General features: G+C 52.8%; 1 protein-coding gene across 1 annotated transcript in view; it reads right to left on the bottom strand.

Moving 5' to 3' along the window:
• Window positions 1-4,878: 4,878 nt before the first annotated feature.
• LOC127584882 (rho GTPase-activating protein SYDE1-like) overlaps window positions 4,879-17,615 on the bottom strand; it is a 65,797-nt gene continuing 53,060 nt past the window's right edge. Inside the window, exons 8-9 of the mRNA XM_052041850.1 lie at window positions 14,357-14,588; window positions 4,879-6,986 (exon numbers count right to left, since the gene is read on the bottom strand). Coding sequence (XP_051897810.1) covers window positions 6,388-6,986; window positions 14,357-14,588 — 831 coding nt within the window. The 3' untranslated portion in view covers window positions 4,879-6,387. The remainder of the gene's footprint in view (window positions 6,987-14,356; window positions 14,589-17,615) is intronic.

Here is a 17,615-nt window from a genome sequence, read left to right as displayed (position 1 = left end):
CCACAAGAAACTGCAGAAAGTTGTGGACACAGCCCAGTGCATCACGGACACCAGCCTCCCCTCCTTGGACTCTGTCTAAACCTCTCGCTGTCTTGATGAAGCAGCCAGTATAATCAAAGACCCCACCCACCTGGGACATTCCTCTTCTCTCCTCTTCCATCGGGTAGATGATACAGGAGCCTGAGGGCACGTACCACCAGACTTAAGGACAGCTTCTACCCCACTGTGATAAGACTATTGAATGGTTCCCTTATACAATAGATGGACTATGATCTCACGATCTACCCTGTTGTGACCTTGCACCTTATTGCACTGCACTTTCTCTGTAGCTGTGACACTTTACTCTGTACTGTTATTGTTTTTACCTGTACTACATCATTGCACTCTGTACTAACTCAATGTAACTGCACTGTGTAATGAATTGACCTGTACGATCGGTTTGTAAGACAAGCTTTTCACTGTACCTCGGTACAGGTTAGGAAGTTGTGGGCGTGCTATGTTGGCGCCAGAAGCGTGGCGACACTTGCGGGCTGCCCCCCAAATCACTATGCAAAAGATGTATTTCACTGTGTGTTTCAATGTACATGTGACTAATAAAGATATCTTATCTTACCTTACCTTACAAGTGACAATAATAAACCAATACCAATCCTCCCCCAGGCGAAGTCCCTCACACCCAGTCAGCACCGTGGGCAGGACACATTGTTCACAGCTCAGCTCAGACCCCAAACAGTTTATTCAGGACCACCATCATGGAAAGAGGTTCAAGGATGCTCTCAAAGCCTCCTTGGGAACATAGAACAGGCCCATCACTGCTCAAAGTGGAGGAATTGAGGACCTCACATTGTCCATCGGGAGCACACAGAGGTCCTGTGCAACTGCGGGAAGGAGGTCACCACCTCACAGACTACCCACCCCCTCCAGCCCCCATCTGTCACAGAGTCTGTGGCTCCCAGATCGGCCTCAGAACCACCTCAGACCCACAGAATAGGAGTGGAAGCAGGTCGCCCCATTCCCAGGGACTGCCTCAGATGGGGAGGTGTGCGGTGGGAAAAGCGTGAGAATCTACAACTAAAGACGCAGCAATAGAACAGTTGGAAAACTGATGTGATTGGACAGGGTCTGAATTTTATGAAGAGATTATTGCATCTGACAACAAACAATCTGCTGGAGGGGTATTCACAGGTGTGTACGCGTGTACCTGCACAAACCCAGGCGCGTTCGCACGTACCTGCACAAACACAGGTGCGCGCACACACACCTGCACAAACACAAACACAGACACAGACACACACACGCAGACACAAAGAGAAAACACAAGAGACTGCAGATGCCAGAATTTGGACCAAAAACCTCTGGAGGAACTCAGTGGGTCGAGCAGCATTGGGCGGGGGGGGGGGGGGGGGGGGGGGGGGTTGGTAGCGGACAGCTGCTGTTTCATTCGAGCCCCTTTAGCTGAATAAAGAAAATAAAATACACAAACTTCCACATAAATACAGGCAGGCAGATGCATGCACACACAAGCATACACAGACACACACAGGTGCATGTATATGCACACACACACATCCAGCCAATGCGTGGAATTGGTGTCACTACCCTCAGTGTGACCCGGGCTTGGTGGGGGTGATGGACACAGGCCCAACTCCCTGCTCCGCTCACTCAGAAGGGAGCCCTGTGGATGGGTGAGGTGTGTAGACAAACTGTTCAGCTTTGCGTGTAGTTACTTGTGGGAGATGGGGGGTGGGGGGGGGGAGAGACAGAGGGAGAGGGAGTGGGGGGGGAATGGGGGGGGGGACAAGATAGCGGAGGGAGGAAGGCTGTGGGGGTTAGTGATGCCCATGAAACTGTGCCCAGCTGTCAGTTTATTTCCGCACAACTACTGAGAACGTCAAAGGCAAACAGTGGGCCAGGAGCTGGATGTGTGTAACAGGCTCTTTGTAACAGGCCCACTCCCCACCCACTACCACCACTTACGTGGGGGAAACCTGCAAAAACCTTTGCGACTTCATGAGAAAGAGAGGCGGGTAATTCCTTCGGTTACCGCAGAGTGCAAGGAACGTGATGGCCAGCTCTCACATTCATCTTTCTGAAGCCGGGATCCCGTACAGATGGGTGAAGCCTGGTTAATGTTCGATCAGCTCCACCTAGCCCCACAAACCTAGGCTGAGCTGGATAATGATTAATGGCCTTGGATCTATCCCAGCTTCCCAAGAGAGTTTACCAAATATGGGCACGGCTGTAACGGGACAAGGCACTGGATCAGACACATAGAGCGTTCTGTCAGGTCCTGAGAGACAAACCCTGCCGAGCTGCCTGGGGTCCGAGAGTCAGCGGCCACTGCAGAGTGCTCTGACCTCATGACCATTGCTTTCAGCACTCAATCAAACTTTCAACTGTTGCAGTCCTGTGGGGACCACCCTGTATAGCCTCAGAAACATCTGCGTCTCACAGTCCACTCCGCCTGGGCTAGCACCAGGGTTCGAGCCGGAGACCGTGGTGAGACACGTTCCCAGAGGTTTGACCAGCTGACTCCGCTGGCACTTGGTCCCCAACATCCCTCTCCACTCAGCTTTCCCGGAGAATTGTTCCCGATTTTTCTTATAATTTGAACATTTACGGAACACGGGTGGCACTGGCAGTGCTGACATCGAGTTACCATCCCTAATTGCCCCTGAAGTGGGAGCTGGTTAAGAGTCAACAACATTGGTGGGTCTGAAGTCACACACGGAGCAGATCGGGAAAGGCCAGCAGTGGAATTCGGCCCTTAAAGGCACCACAGTGTACCATGTGTGTGCACGTACACACACACACACAGTCACACATATAGACACACACAGCCACATGCATGCAGACATGAACACAAAAGCACAGATAAATATGCATGCACAATCGTGCACACACACACACACACACACACACTCACAGGCTAGTGGTTTCATGGTTACCCATTACTGAGCCTTCCTGTTTTTTTATATTACATTTCTGTTTACTTAATAACTTGAATTTAAATCCCTTTGACACATGGACAGGAGCAGTGTCCGTGATCCAGATCTCCAGTTTAACCACTGGCATACCATCCCTCTGTGTGCAGGACCTTGCCCATCAGTCAGACAGCCCCCTGCACCTTTCCCCATGCCAAGCTGCCCCCCCTACCCTGCATTCTTCCCCACCACCCCCCGGAATCCCCTCGACGGGATCCAGCTTCACGTCCCAGAGACCGGATGCTCCAGCGTACCCACTGCTGATCAGCACGGCTGCTGTGTGTGGGAACTGTACCCTCCTCCCCTCCCCATGCAGGGGAAACCACCTCAGGGAACGGCCGAGTTACCTGTCAGCCCCCCTTCCCAGCACTTCCGGTGTAGATCCGGGGGGCGTGGGGGGTTCTGCCTTCAACAGCCTTCCACACCGTGGCCTCCAGATCCCCAGCACTCCTTGAGTGGTCATCTTTTCACACAACATACTACAGCACAGGAACAGGCCCTTCAGCCCCCAATTTCCATGCGGACCATGGTGCCAAATTAATCCCTTCTGCTCCTACATGATCCGCATCACTCCATTCCCTGCAGATCCAGGCACTGATCTGAAAGCCTCTTGAACGTCTCCATCGTATCTGCCTCCACCACCACCCCTGGCAGCATGTTCCTGGCACCCACCGGTCTGTGCAAAAGAACACTTGCCCTGCTCATCTTTAGGCTTTCCCCCTCTCACCTTAAAGCTTTGGCCTCTAGTATTTGTAATTTGCACCCTGGGACAACGATTCTACCTTTTCCTCATCTCCCTCCTGTCAATGGACATAAACCCAGCCATTAGTTGCTGGGCTCTTGTGCCGGGGGGAGAACGTCCCTGCATCTGGATGGCGAGCAAATGTCTCTGCATATCACAGGAGTGAGTTCCCTCCTCCCTGGGGTACAGGATCCCAGGGACCCACCACAGTGGCCGTGCCCCCCAGAGTGGGAGTGTGCCCCGGTCCTGGGCTCCCCGGCGGGGATTGTCTGCTGAGCGGTGCAGCATCTGTGGTGGAGGAACGGCTCCTACTTCAGCCCAGAGAGCGGCGGGCAGGGACGACCCACCATGGCCGGGCACAATGTCCTCACACCACACACCATGCCCCCCCCCACCTGTCCCCATACTCCCCACCCAGGTAACCGCAGCTACACAGACCCAGCCAAAGTACTCGGGATGGGGCTAACTTTGACTACCCCACACCCCTGGCAGCTCAGTCCTCCCCAGGACCCTGAACACACACACACACACACACTCTCTCTCTCAGAGAAGTGGAGTCACAGGTAGACAGGGTGGTGCTGGCCCTCGTCAGTCAGGGCACTGAGCATAGAAGTTGGGAGGTCATAGTGCAGTTGTACAGGACGCTGGTGAGGTCGCAATGGGAGTATTGTGTTCAGTTTTGGTCACCATGCTGTGGGAAAGATGTCATTAAACTGGAAAGAGTGCAGAAACGATTTACAAGGATGCTGCCAGGATTTGAGGGACTGAGTTACAGGGAAAGGTTGGCCAGGATAGGACTTTATTCCTCAGAGTGTAGGAGACTGAGGGGTAATCTTATAGAGGTGTATAAAATCAAGAGGGGCATAGATAGGGTGAATGCACTGAGTCTTTTTCCCAGGGTTGGGGAATCAAAAACTGCAGGGAGTAGGTTTAAGGTGAGAGAGAAAAGATTCAATAGGAACTTGAGGTTAACTTTTTATTACACAGACAGGAACGTGGACGGGAAAGGTTATGGGCCAAATGGGACCCGCTTGAATGGGGCATCTTGGTCGGCATGGACCAGTTGGGCCAAAGGGCCTGTTTCCGTGCTGTGTGACTCTATAACTCTCCCTCAACACAAACACGAGCAAAGTTGGGGATCAGCACACCTTCGGCATAAAACGTTACAGTTTATTAAACAAAGTACCAGAGCCCGTTGTCAGATTGGGATAAATAATTCCAAGGAGAGCACAGCATTGCAGTCCTGTGTTCTCACAGCCCCGGGACAACACTGCATAAATACAGCACATCAATTGTTCCTCCATAGCTCAGGGCAAATCCCCAAATATACATTCAGAACTCTCCAAAATCGTCCATCTACAAAAATAAATGTGAAACTTAAATAAAGTATTTTATATATAATATATATAAAAGTCACCATCTCAAGCTATTTTATATCACGCGTGTGAATTGCAATTCCCCTGGCGAGACACAGCCCGGAGACCGATGTCTTTAATACTGACTCGTGGAATAGTCTGAGAACTAGCTGAGTGTTTAGAACCTGCAGGATTTTCAGCATCTATTCAGCGATTATCGATCCACTAAAACAAAGCGTGATGATTGCACACACAGCACAGCGGTGTCACTGGGAGCAGTCCCCAAACCACTGAGCCCGACCCCACACCCTGCCAGGCAGGGGGTCTCATCTGCCTGCGCTCTGTCCCTCGCAGGTACGGATCCCTGGAGTCCCCAACCCAGCAACAGGTACAGCCCGGGGGAGGGAGAGAGGGAGGGAGGGAGAGAGGGAGAGAGAGGGACACACACACGTACACACAGACAGAGGTAGACAGAGGGAGAGGGAGACACAGAGAGAGAGAACAGGGAGAGATACGGAGGGGAGGATGTGGCGGACAGGCAGGGGGAGACAGGCCGCACAGTTGCCCGATGCGGTGATCCACCCTCTGGCCCAGGGCCTCTGCTGCCCCTGGCTCCCCCGGCCCACTGACCGACAGGGACGGCCAGACCAGGGGTCTCGGCATCTCCCCAGCTCCCCCTCCTGCAGCTGTGGGAACATCTGGCAGCCGACCCTCTGCGAGTGAATGGGGCGGAGGTGGGGGGGACTTCCATCTGGTCACCTGCCGGTGGCCCGGGAGGATGTAGAGGGGGGAGGGGAGAGAATGGCAGGGAGGGGCTGGATGGAGGTGGTGAGGAAAAGATGGGGGGTGAAGGGGGAGTGAGATACGTGTAGGTAGTAGGGGAGGGGGTGCTAGTGATGGAGAGGTAGTGAGGGGGTGGTAGGGAGGAAGGGAGGGGGAGGTAGTGAGGGAGGGAGAGGAGGGTTGGGGGTGGGAGAGGAGGGTTGGCGGGAGGAGGGATGTACCTGGAGGACACACAAACCATCCCTGGACCCCCCGTATTCCCCAGTGGGAGCAGCCGGGCCAAGTGCCTGGGAGATTCCCAGCCCCAACCCTGGTAACCAGGGGATGGGAAGGTTCTGGAACAGGCGGGGTGGGGGGTGAGTTGGGAGTTCGGGAGACTTCACGTGTGAACTTTGTGACCGGGGGTGACGTTTGTGCTGCTAGGTAACCATGCTGTTGCAAACTGGCGCAGGAAAGTCGGCACGGGGCAGGCCAGCCCACGCCAACGACCGAGTCTGACCTCTGGGCACCCTGCCCTTCTTCCTCAGAGGAAGATGATTTTCTTCGCAAGTTCCCGCTCAATGTCAGCAATCAAGCTGTCAAATTCCTTCGTCCTTCCGCCGAGACTGGACTCAAAGTCCAGCTCTCCGCCATCGCTAAACAGGCTGCTACCTTGACTGTTGTCAGGGAACAGACTGTCACCTTGTCCATTGACTGGGTACAAGTCATAATTACGTCCGCTGGTGGGATTCGAACCCCCATCTTGCTTGTCCATGAGGCGTGAGCCGCCATCTTGAGTGTCCGTTTGGCGCGAACCACCATCCTTCGTGTCCGTGAGGCGTGAGCTGCTATCTTGTGTGTCGGTAGATGCCGGCGAGCCCAGGACGTTGGTGCCCAGCTTGGTGAATTGGCCGCGATCATCCACCTTCTGGTCGTTCCCTGGACGCAGGTAGTTTCGGCCACAGCTGCTCCAGTCACCGGCATGTCGGTAACGGGATGAGCTGGCGGATCGCCCCACGCGGTTCCGGCACACAACCTCCTCGGCCGCTGGGCTCACTGCGGGGATCTGTGGTCTGGGACGCAGGCGGTTGGCCAAATTTGGCTGTTCCATCGACATGTCTCGTTTCTCTTTGATTCGGTCACCTGAGAGCGAGAGGGAGCGAGGGGTGTGGAAATGGTCACAGACAGAGTCAATCAGCACGGAAACAGGCCCTTTGGCCCAAATGATCCACGCCGACCAAGATGCCCCATCCGAGCTAGTCCCATTTGCCAGCGTTTGGCCCATAACCTTCCAAACCTTTCCAATCCATGTAGCTGTTCAACTGTCTTTCAGAAGTTATTGTACCTGCCTCAACCACTTCCTCTGGCAGCTCATTCCACATGGATACCACCTTTTGTGTAAAAAAAAAGTTGCCCCTCATGTTCTTCTTAAATCTTTCCCCTCTCACCTTCAACCTATGCCCTCTAGTTCTTGATACCCCAGCCCTGGGGAAAAGACTGAGTGCATTCTCCCAATCTATGCCCCTCATGACTTCCTACGCCTCTATAAGATCACCTCTCAGTCTCCTATTCTCTAAGGAATAAAGTCCTAGCCTGCCCAGCTTCTCCCTATAACTCAGTCCCTCAAGTCCTGGCAGCATCCTTGTAAATCCTTGCACTCTTTCCAGTTTAATGACATCTTTCGAATAGCAGGGAGACCAAAACTGAACACAATAATCCAAGTGCAGCCTCACCAGCGTCCTGTACAACCGCACCATGACCTCCCAACTTTTATACTCAATGCCCTGACTTTTGAAGGCCAGCGTGCCAAAAGCCTCCTCACCAGCCTGTCTACCTGTGACTCCACTTTCAGTGAACGATGTACTCAGAGGTCCTCCTGTTCTACAACACTCCCCAAGGCCCTGCCATTCACTGTGAAAGTCCTACCTGGATTTGACTTTCCAAAATGCAACACCTCGCACTTATACAGATTAAACTCCATTTGCCATTCCTTGGCCCGTTTACTCAGTTGATCAAGATCCCATTGTAATTTTTGATAACTTCTTCATTGTCCAATATACCACCTATTTTAGTGTCATCTTCAAACTTACTAACCATGCCTTGTACATTCTTATCTAAGTCATTGATATAGATGACAAACAATGGAGCTAGCACCGACCCCTGAGGCACACCACTAGTCACAGGCCTCCAGTCTGAGAAACAATCTTGTACCAACACCCTCTGCTTTCTATCATCAAGCCAAATGTTTATCCAATTAGCCAGCTCTCCCTGGATTCCATGCAATCTAACCTTCCAGAGCAGCCTACCATGTGGAACCTTATCAAGGGCCTTACTGAAGTCCATTTAAACCATGTCTACCACCGTGCCCTCATCAACCTTCTTGGTATCTCATCAAAAAACTCGATCAAGTTCGTAAGACATGACCTTCCATGCACAATGCCATGCTGTCTACCCCTAGTCAATCCCTGTCTTTCCAGATGTACGTATATCTTATCCCTCAGGATCCTCTCCAGTAACTCACTGGCCTATAGTTCGCAGGTTTTTCTTTGCCAACATTCTTAAGTAAAAGGACAATATTCGCTACACTCCAGTCTATCGGCACCTCACCTATAGCTAAACAATGATGCGAATATCTCAGCCAGGGCTGCTGCAGTTTCTTCTCGAGTCTCCTACAGTGGTCTTGGATCAACCTGGTCAGGCCCTGGAGATTTGTCTACTTTCATAAATCCAGCACGTCCTCTACTGTAATGTGGACTATCCCAAAGATCTCCCATTTACTTTTCCTAGTTCCGAAGTCTTCACGTCTTTCTCAATGGTAAAAATAGAGGAGAAATATTCATTAAGGACTTCACCCATCTCCTGTGGCACCACACAAAGGTGTCCACTTTGGTCTTTGAGGGACCCTATTCTCTCTCCAGTTACTCTTTTTCCCTTAATATACGTATAACATCTCTTTGCATTTTCCTTCATCTCCTCTGCCAAAGCCATCTCATGCCTCCTTTTTTGCTCTCCTTACTTCCTCCTTGAGTACACTCCTGCATCCCTTATCCTCCTCCAGCAACTCGCTTGACTCCAGCTGCCTGTACCCGACCGACGCCTCCTCCTTTTCCTGGCCAGGACCTCAATCTCCCTCATCATCCAGGGTTCACTACCCCTACCAGCCTCGCCCTTCACTCTAACAGGAACATGCAGACCTTGAGCTCTCACGGTCTCACCTTTAAAAACCTCCCACTTGCCTGTGGTCCCTTTGCCCGCAAACAACCTACTCCGATCGACCTTTGCAAGCTCCTGTCTCATACTGTTGGTGTTGCCTCAGTTTAGAACTTGAACCTGTGGAGCAGATCTGTCTCTTTCCATAACAATTTTAAAACTAATAGAAGTACGGTCACCGGTCCCAGAGGGCTCCCCCACTGACACCTCAGTCACTTGCCCTGCCCATTTCCCCAAGAGTAGGTCGAGTTTTGCCCTCTCCCTAGTTGGGCCCTCTATATTTTGCCCAAGGAAACTTTCCTGAACTCTTAACAAATCCCACCCCATTTAAACCGTGAAACAGTACGGCAGTCCCAGTCCGTGTTAGGAAAGTTAAAACCCCCGACTATGACAACCCCATTGTTGTTGCTGGTCCTCGAATGGACAAGGACCCGGTCACATCGAGGGGCAGCACAGAGGCTGGCTTCTGGCCAATCACATGCCCCGTGTCTCTCTCACACATCACCGGCCCCACTGCTCCCAACGACCTCCAGCACCCAGAGGAGGGAATAAATATGCAGCTCTTCACGGGAATGCATGGGGATTGGCAGACACTGCGGGGAATGGTTAACGATGATCTTTGATACTTTACCTGTGCAGTGGGGCATCAAGGCAGGGACAGCACAGGTTGGGTGTACAGTACGGCTCCTCTGCACCGTCCCACAGTCACCGTCCATTAGCTGCCACACCCTGTCCTGATCTTCTGCTTTACCCTCATCTGCCCACACTCAACCCTCTGACCCGCCACACACCCCTGCCTCACCACACCCCCCGCACATCCCTGCCTCACCCTCCCCACTCTCCGATCCTCCGCACACCCGTCTCACCCCCTCCCACCCTCCGCACACCCCTGCCTCACCCCGCCCACCCTCCGCACATCCCTGCCTCACCCCGCCCACCCTCCGCACACCCGTCTCACCCCCTCCCCACTCTCCGCACATCCCTGCCTCACCCCCTCCCACCCTCCGCACACCCGTCTCACCCCCTCCCACCCTCCGCACATCCCTGCCTCACCCCCTCCCACCCTGACCCTCCGCATACTCCTGCCTCATCCCCTCCGCACACCCCTCCCTCCCTTTGACCCTCCGCACACCCCTCCACCCCCTCCTACCCTTTGACCCTCCACACACCACTGCATCCCCTCCCACCCTCCACACAGCCCTCCCTCACCCCTCCCACCCTCTGACCCTCCGCACATCCCTGCCTCATCCTCTCCCACCCTCTGACCCTCCGCACACCCCAGCCTCACCCCCTCTAATCCTCTGCCGTGATCAGTCCAAGCTCCAGGTTAGGAGGACCAATGAGGCTTGGACATACACAATGAACGGTACAGCTGTGGGAAGTAGAGAGGGACAGTGTGCACGTGTCCAAGGACCCCTGAAGGCAGCAGCACCGGTAGATAAGCAAGCCTGTGGGCACCGGCCTTCACCAGCTGGGGCAGAGAGCAGAGGAGCAGCGAGGTTGTGGTATGACTTTATAACACGTTGGTCAGTCCACAGCTGGAGAACTGCGTGCATTTCCGGTCACCACACTATCGATCGCACTGGAGGGGGTGCAGAGGGGGGTCACGAGTAAGTTTCCTGGGATGGAACATTATGAGGAGAGGCTGGATAGGCTGGGATTGAGAGCTGACGGGGACCTGACTTGAGGAAGACAAGATTATGAAGGGCATCGTGAGAAACATTGCCCCTTAGCAGAAGTGTCTATGACCTGAGGGGCAGGAGATCACCCAGAGGGTGGGTAACATCAGGAGTGCACTGCCTGAGGTTGGTACTCTCTCAAAATTCGAGTGCCATTGAGATGAGCACTTGAATCACCAAGGCACAAAAGGCTAAATGTGGAAAATGGGATTAATAAAGATAGGTACGTGACAGCCGACACATACTGAAGGCACGTTTCCATCCTGTGTGGCTCTATATACCTACGATGCTCCACAATGAGTGGATTGAGTTGGGCCTGTCCTACTGCAACCACTGAATCCCCACTCAGGACCATTCCTAGGATTGCAACAGGCTGTGGGTTTGGGGACCCAGCTCTCCACTATCCCAGTGAGGGGCTGAGGACGCTGTCCTTGTTTCAATGATTCTCCTGGCCTCCACACAGCAGTACAGCCACTAACCTTCCCTCGGACTGAGGCTCCGGCTGCCGTGACGTCGTTACAACTGCCTATGGAGGAACTGATCTACTGTCAGTCCACTGCTCTCTCCAGTTGATCTTCTGACTAACAAGTAAAGCCGTTTGACCCTAAAAGAGTTTGTGTGACATAGAGGAATGGGGTGAAAGGGGCGGTGAGGCTGGGAGCACCAAGGGAGCAGGGGCAAGGCTAAGGGGATTTCCAGCCAACTTTATCTGCTCCTCAGGGGCCAGAGCTCATCATGGAGCTTTGCTTTGCTCTGTTACTTTCAAGAAAATATCAAAACAATATCCCCTGCCCTCAGAAAAAATATCACTTAAAAAAAAAGGGATGACGAGTGTGGGTCAGGCACTGAGGGAAGTTCCCTGTACCTGACCTGGCAGCACCACTAACTGCATCTGGAACACACTTCTCCATCAGTCGGACCTGCTGACCCGACCCTCTGCAGTTTGTCTCCCAACCTCATCCTCCTCTCAAAGCAAAACACTGCAGATGCTGGAAATCTGAAATAAAAGCAGAGGTACTCAGCAGATTGGGCAGCATCCGTGGAGGCAAGCACAGCGTTAAGGTTTCATATCGAGAAGGTTTCTCCACAGATGCCGCCTGAGCCGTTGTATATTTCTGGCATTTTCTGTACCTCTCTCTTCCCCTACCACTCCACTGCAGACAGCCTCGCCCTTCCTGTGCCCTCTCACCGACCAAGTGGTCACTGACATAGTTGGACTTCTCCTCAGCAACCGAGGAGCACCCTCTGTTTCCCAAACCAATCAAATCGCCTCCTGCAACAAATTCAGACCAAGTCACGGAGGACGTTTACAAACAGATATGTTGGCTGAACGCTTCAGTTGGAACGGTGCAACAATGCCCCAGTGGGTGCAGAGGAGATTTACCAGGATATTGCCTGGATTGGAGAGCATGTCTTATGAGGATAGGTTGAGTGAGCTAGGGCTTTTTTCTTTGGAGAGGAGGATGAGAGGTGACCTGATAGAGGTGTACAAGATGACAAGAGGTATAGATCGAGTGGACAGTCAAAGACTTTTTCCCAGTGCGACAATGGTTAACACGAGGGGACATAATTTTAAGGTGATTGGAGGAAGGTATAAGGGGGATGTCGGGTAAGTTTTTTTTTAAACAGAGTGTGGCGGGTGCGTGGAACGCACTGCCTGCAGAGGTTGTGGGAGCAGATACATTTAAGAGACTCTTCGATAGACACATGAATGATAGAGAAACGGAGGGCTATGTGGGAGGGAAGGGTTAGGTAGATCTTAGAGCAGGATAAAATGTCGGCACAACATTGTGGGCCGAAGGGCCTGTACTGTGCTGTAATGTTCTATGAGGCCCGACCCTCCCTAACGCAGAGGGGCAGCTCTTCATCTTTACCTTCCTTGGCCCAGAACCTGTTGGGGTCCCCAATGGGTTCCACTCGACCCTGACCGAGTGCATGGGGATTCTGGCCTCGTGTCAGACTAATTAAGAGAGACCGAATGCTATGATTATTCGACAGCCCCACTGATCCCGTGAGCTGGTGGCGGATGAATGGTGGGGTTTTGCTCCTGTGTTCATTCGTCTAAAGCACTAAGGGATTCTATTTAAGGCACGTGAATGTGCGGAAAATAGAGGAATATTGACCTTGTGTAGGCAAAGGGGATTAATTTACTTATGCATTTAATTACTAGTTTAATTAGTTCAGCACAACATCATGGGGCCAAAGGACCTGTCCTGTGCTGTACTGTTCTCTGATCTAATATTCTGCAAATCCACACTGGCAGAAGATAACCGATGCTGGGGGGGGCGGGGGGTGGGGGGGGGGGCAGGCGGGAGGAGGATAGATGGAGCTTGGAGCTGCACTAACATCCACTCTCACTTGCCAAATATCCATCTGATCCCTCTAGTGTCCTTCAACGCCCTGGGCTCCGCACCACTGCTGTCTGAGACAGGTAATTCCAAAGATTCACGAACCTCAGAAGGAGTTTCTCCCCATCTCACCCCTAACTTGCTGACCCTTTAATCCAAGGACCAAACCTTGGGTCGAGATTCACCAGGAGGTCCCTCAGTACCTGCTCTGCAGCTCTTAGTCTCCGAGGGGCATTTCACTCACTCTGCCCTCCCGGGCATCAATCCTTTTCTGTCAACAATTCCTACTTCCAGTCATTTTAAGACCCAACAGAACAAACCATGAGGTATCAAGCTCCCAATCACCTTCCTGTGATCCAGCTCGAGTCCCTGTACACGCTGACTGACAAGGTGGAGACAGGAGGGTTGGGGGTGTTGACTAAAACCAGGCATTAGGGGTACATCTGGCTAGTGCATCGGTGGACTAATGAACGTTCTGAACCCATACCTCATCTGCCACAGCACCACCCACTCCCCTCAGACCTATGCCCTTTCTCCCACCCCCAATCAGGAATCAATGCCCCTCACCCATTGAACTAGTGACCCAGAGTGCGTGAGTACAACCCACCAGCACAAATTCAGAATTTGAATGGCCTCAGATATTTGAAAATAAAATTGCTGGTATCAGTTAATGTCGCCCCAAAAGAGTCAGAAAATTAAGGCCAGGTCTCCAGTGCCCACAGGAAGCCAACTTGGTCCTTCTCCCCTGCTCCCTTCACACACCTCCAGTCCCACACCAACGTGGCTGGCCCTTCTCTGCCCGCTTACACAGGGCAATGAGAAATGGGAGCTCAGTGGGGCCCTGCCAGTGAAAGCCCCACACGGGGAATTATTAATGAGAAACCCCCCTGCACCGCCACTGTTCCTGTCTGACCCTTGATGACATCAACAGCTGCAGTTAGCCCTCCCTGTCACAGGGCTCACTGGGGGACTTCAGGGGGCAGGAATCCTGGTCCATTCTCCTTCCAAACACGTTGCCAATAAGACCAATTCCAGAGGCCCGAGTTACCCGATGAACAGTTATACAACATGCAACATGGTCTCAAGGGATTAAAGCTGCCTTCTCTCACTCCTGTTCCCAACCTAGGAGAAGGGGGAATGGACAGGGAGTCACTCGGTGGGCGAGGGAGTCAGGCCATTTTCCCTACAGGGCCCCTGATGCCGAGGGCCTGCGTGGTGTCGATAAGTGTCTACAGTCAGCAGCTACCCTCCCCGGAGAAGCTGACCACATACTCACTGGGCCACAGCTGCAGCAGGTAGTGCAAAACCTCGATGTGCCTCTTGAAGTCCAGAGCATTGGCGAGTTCCTTGGAGTGGGAGAAGGTGCAAGAGCCTTGCTGGGAGGTCTCCTGCTTCTGGCCCAGGAGAACTGGCCCAAAGCAGACCGCCAGGTTCTGGCACGTCATCTTGTTGGACTCCTGGAGTGAGGCCACCAGGCTCAGGTGGTCGAGGAGCAGGGTCAGCGTGGCCTGGGGGAGGAGAGCGCACACGTTACACAGAGAGGAGGGTCAGCGTGGCCGGGGGGAGGAGAGCGCACACGTTACACAGAGGAGCAGTGAGCGGCTGGACACGCTTCCCTCCCCAGTCTCCAGGAAAACGGGCGCTCCTCTACACGGTCCCCAACACCTGGAGGGGAGATGGTGGGGTCAGGGGGATGGAGAGACATGGAGGGAGGGGGGGGGGGGGGAAGAGAGAGAGAGAGGGAGAGGGAGAGGGAGAGAGAGGGAGGGAGGGAGGGAGGGAGGGGGAGAGAGAGAGAGAGAGAGAGAGAGAGAGAGAGAGAGAGAGAGAGAGAGAGAGAGAGAGAGAGAGAGAGAGAGACTGGGGAGGGAGGAAGATGGGGAGGGAGAGAGAGGGAGGGAGGGAGGGAGATGGTGGGGTGACGTCAACAGAGTCACAGGGAGAACGTGACAACTCCACACAGACAGCACCAGAGGTCAGGATGGAACCCCGGTCTCTGGAGTTGTGAGGCAGCAGCGCTACCCGTTGTGCCCCTGGGCCACCCTGCTCTGTCACATCTGAAGGATTACTGCAGTGGGGATTCTGTGAAAGGAAGGTTCTGGCATTTACACAGCAGCAGCTTCCCCGACTGCAGACGTTGACAAACACTCCATGCCCAGCGGGATGCAGCCACAGTGGAGGGGAAAGCAGCAGCCATTTTGTGCACAGCAGGATCCAACAAACAGCAACCAGATAATCTGTTTTAGGGATAGAATTTTAACTCCGGGTCAGCTCTTAGAATGAGCACAATAGGAGTTTAACGTCTCGTCAGGAAGACAGAAACTTGGACAGCGATGCGCTCCCTGACTATGTGTCCAAGTGTCTGGAGTGTATAACTGGCTCAGACGCCGATCCCCAGCTGGATGAAAAGGACCTGCACTCCAAGTTCTCTCCCTGATCTTCAGCAACTTTCCTCTTTGAGGCCGATTGCTTGCAGCCTGGAAAATAACATCATCGCTGACTGCATTTCCAGATTCCCTCCCAATTCAAATCAAAGCATTGCTGGAAAATGAAGGGTTGTTGTGTGCGGTGGCCTGGTTGGCAGTCCCACAATACCCACTGCTCTCCATTCATGTGAAAACTATTCTGCTTGTGGGAGAGTTAAACCAGGCTTTGAACGGGATGGGGGATCAGAGAGAGTTCTGCATCATCGGAGATGGTGACGTCCTGCCAAGCGGGCATGAAGTGTGCCATCGTGCTATTTCTCAGAAGCACCAGGGAGGTCTCCTCTTGTTAAAATTATATCCCTCAACCACGATTGCAACAATTCAAAATGCATCGCTGGGGCACAGGAGAGATCAGGGAGAACCGGACCGTCGGGAAATATTGGGAACAACCAGTAGCAGTGGGAGAACGAGAGGAAGGGAATGAGTAAGGTTGCCCGAGAATCTGTGTCACAGTTCCCCAACCAATGGCAGAGCCGAAAGGCACCAAAACCCTGCAGCTGGAAAAATAGAAATCCACACCCTACCACATCGTTAGCAAACTGGAATATTGTACATAAAAATTTGTATAAACCTTTGCTACATTGTGGCAAACTCTCGCTTATGTCCATTTTACACAGGCTCCGCTCAGCCCAAAGCCCTTCATAGTCACTGAAAACCTTTGAAGTGGAAATGCAAGGAAAATGACTGCCAAATGATACACAGCAAGATCCCACAAAATGCAACATGACGACAACCAAAGCGGCTGGTTTTCTCACTGATGTCGTTTGAGGGCCAGGTCCCAGGTAGAACGCCAGGCTGCCTCCTGGCTCTGACCTTGTTCAGTGACGCCCTCTTGACACTGAGGGTTGTGGGGACAGGGATTTGGTCTTGCATTTCATCCAAAAGATGGTGTTTCAGACAGTGTGGCACTCCCTCAGTACCGCCTTGCGCAGCCAGTTCAGATGCTGCTGCCCGGGGCTCTGGAGAGTGATCTTCTGGGTCACTTTGTTGTCCACTGTTCCATGGCCAAATGATAGAGGAACTTGTGCACACTTCCTCAGCCTGTCCCTGAGGCTGGTGCACATCTGGCCTCAGAAGCCCACGGTGTGGTGAGTGAAACCAGGCCCCAGCCCACACCTTTCACAGGCCTGTTATTTCCTGCCAGTTTTCACGTTCCCTTACAACCGAGGAGGCCTTTCAGCACATCGAGTCTATGCTAGCTCACAGAACAATCTCATTCCCCCACCAATTTTCCCCCGTAATGTACTCTTCCCACATTCCCAGCAATTCCTCTGATTCTACCCTTCACTTGCACACTAGGGGCAATTTACAGCGGCCAATTAACCTGCCAACCCACATGTCTTTGGGATGGGGGAGGAAATTGGATCATCATGGTCACAGGGAGAACGGGCGAACCCCACACAGACAGCACCAAGGTCAGTATCAAACCTCGGTCACTGGGGCTGTGAGGCAGTGGCACTACTAACAGCACTGCTGCTGAATTTAAATGGAGAAGGAGGGGAGGAGGCTGGAGCACACCTCTACTTCCTCAGGAGGCTAAAGAAATTCGGTATGTCCCCTTTGACTTTCACCACCTTTTACCGATGCACCACAGAAAGCATCCTATCTGGATGCATCACAGCTTGGTATGGCAACTGCTCTGCCCAGGACCACAAGAAACTGCAGAGAGTTGTGGACACATCACAGACACCAGCCTCCCCTCCTTGGACTCTGTCTTTTACCTCTCGTTGTCTTGGTGTAGCAGCCAGCATAATCAAAGACCCTACCCACCTGGGACATTCTCTCTTCTCTCCTCTTCCATGGGGTAGAAGATACAGGAGCCTGAGGGCACGTACCGCCAGACTTAAGGACAGCTTCTACCCCACTGTGATAAGACTACTGAATGGTTCCCTTATACAATGAGATGGACTATGACCTCATGATCTACCTTGTTGTGACCTTGCACCTTATTGCACTGCACTTTCTCTGTAGCTGTGACACTTTACTCTGTACTGTTATTGTTTTTACCTGTACTACATCAATGCACTGTACTCACTCAATGTAACTGCA

The sequence above is a fragment of the Pristis pectinata genome, chromosome 31 (assembly GCF_009764475.1).
Source record: "Pristis pectinata isolate sPriPec2 chromosome 31, sPriPec2.1.pri, whole genome shotgun sequence".
In the NCBI taxonomy this organism is placed as follows: domain Eukaryota; kingdom Metazoa; phylum Chordata; class Chondrichthyes; order Rhinopristiformes; family Pristidae; genus Pristis; species Pristis pectinata.
Note: the sequence above shows the minus strand (reverse complement) of the source record. Positions and strands in the feature narration are given on the sequence as shown.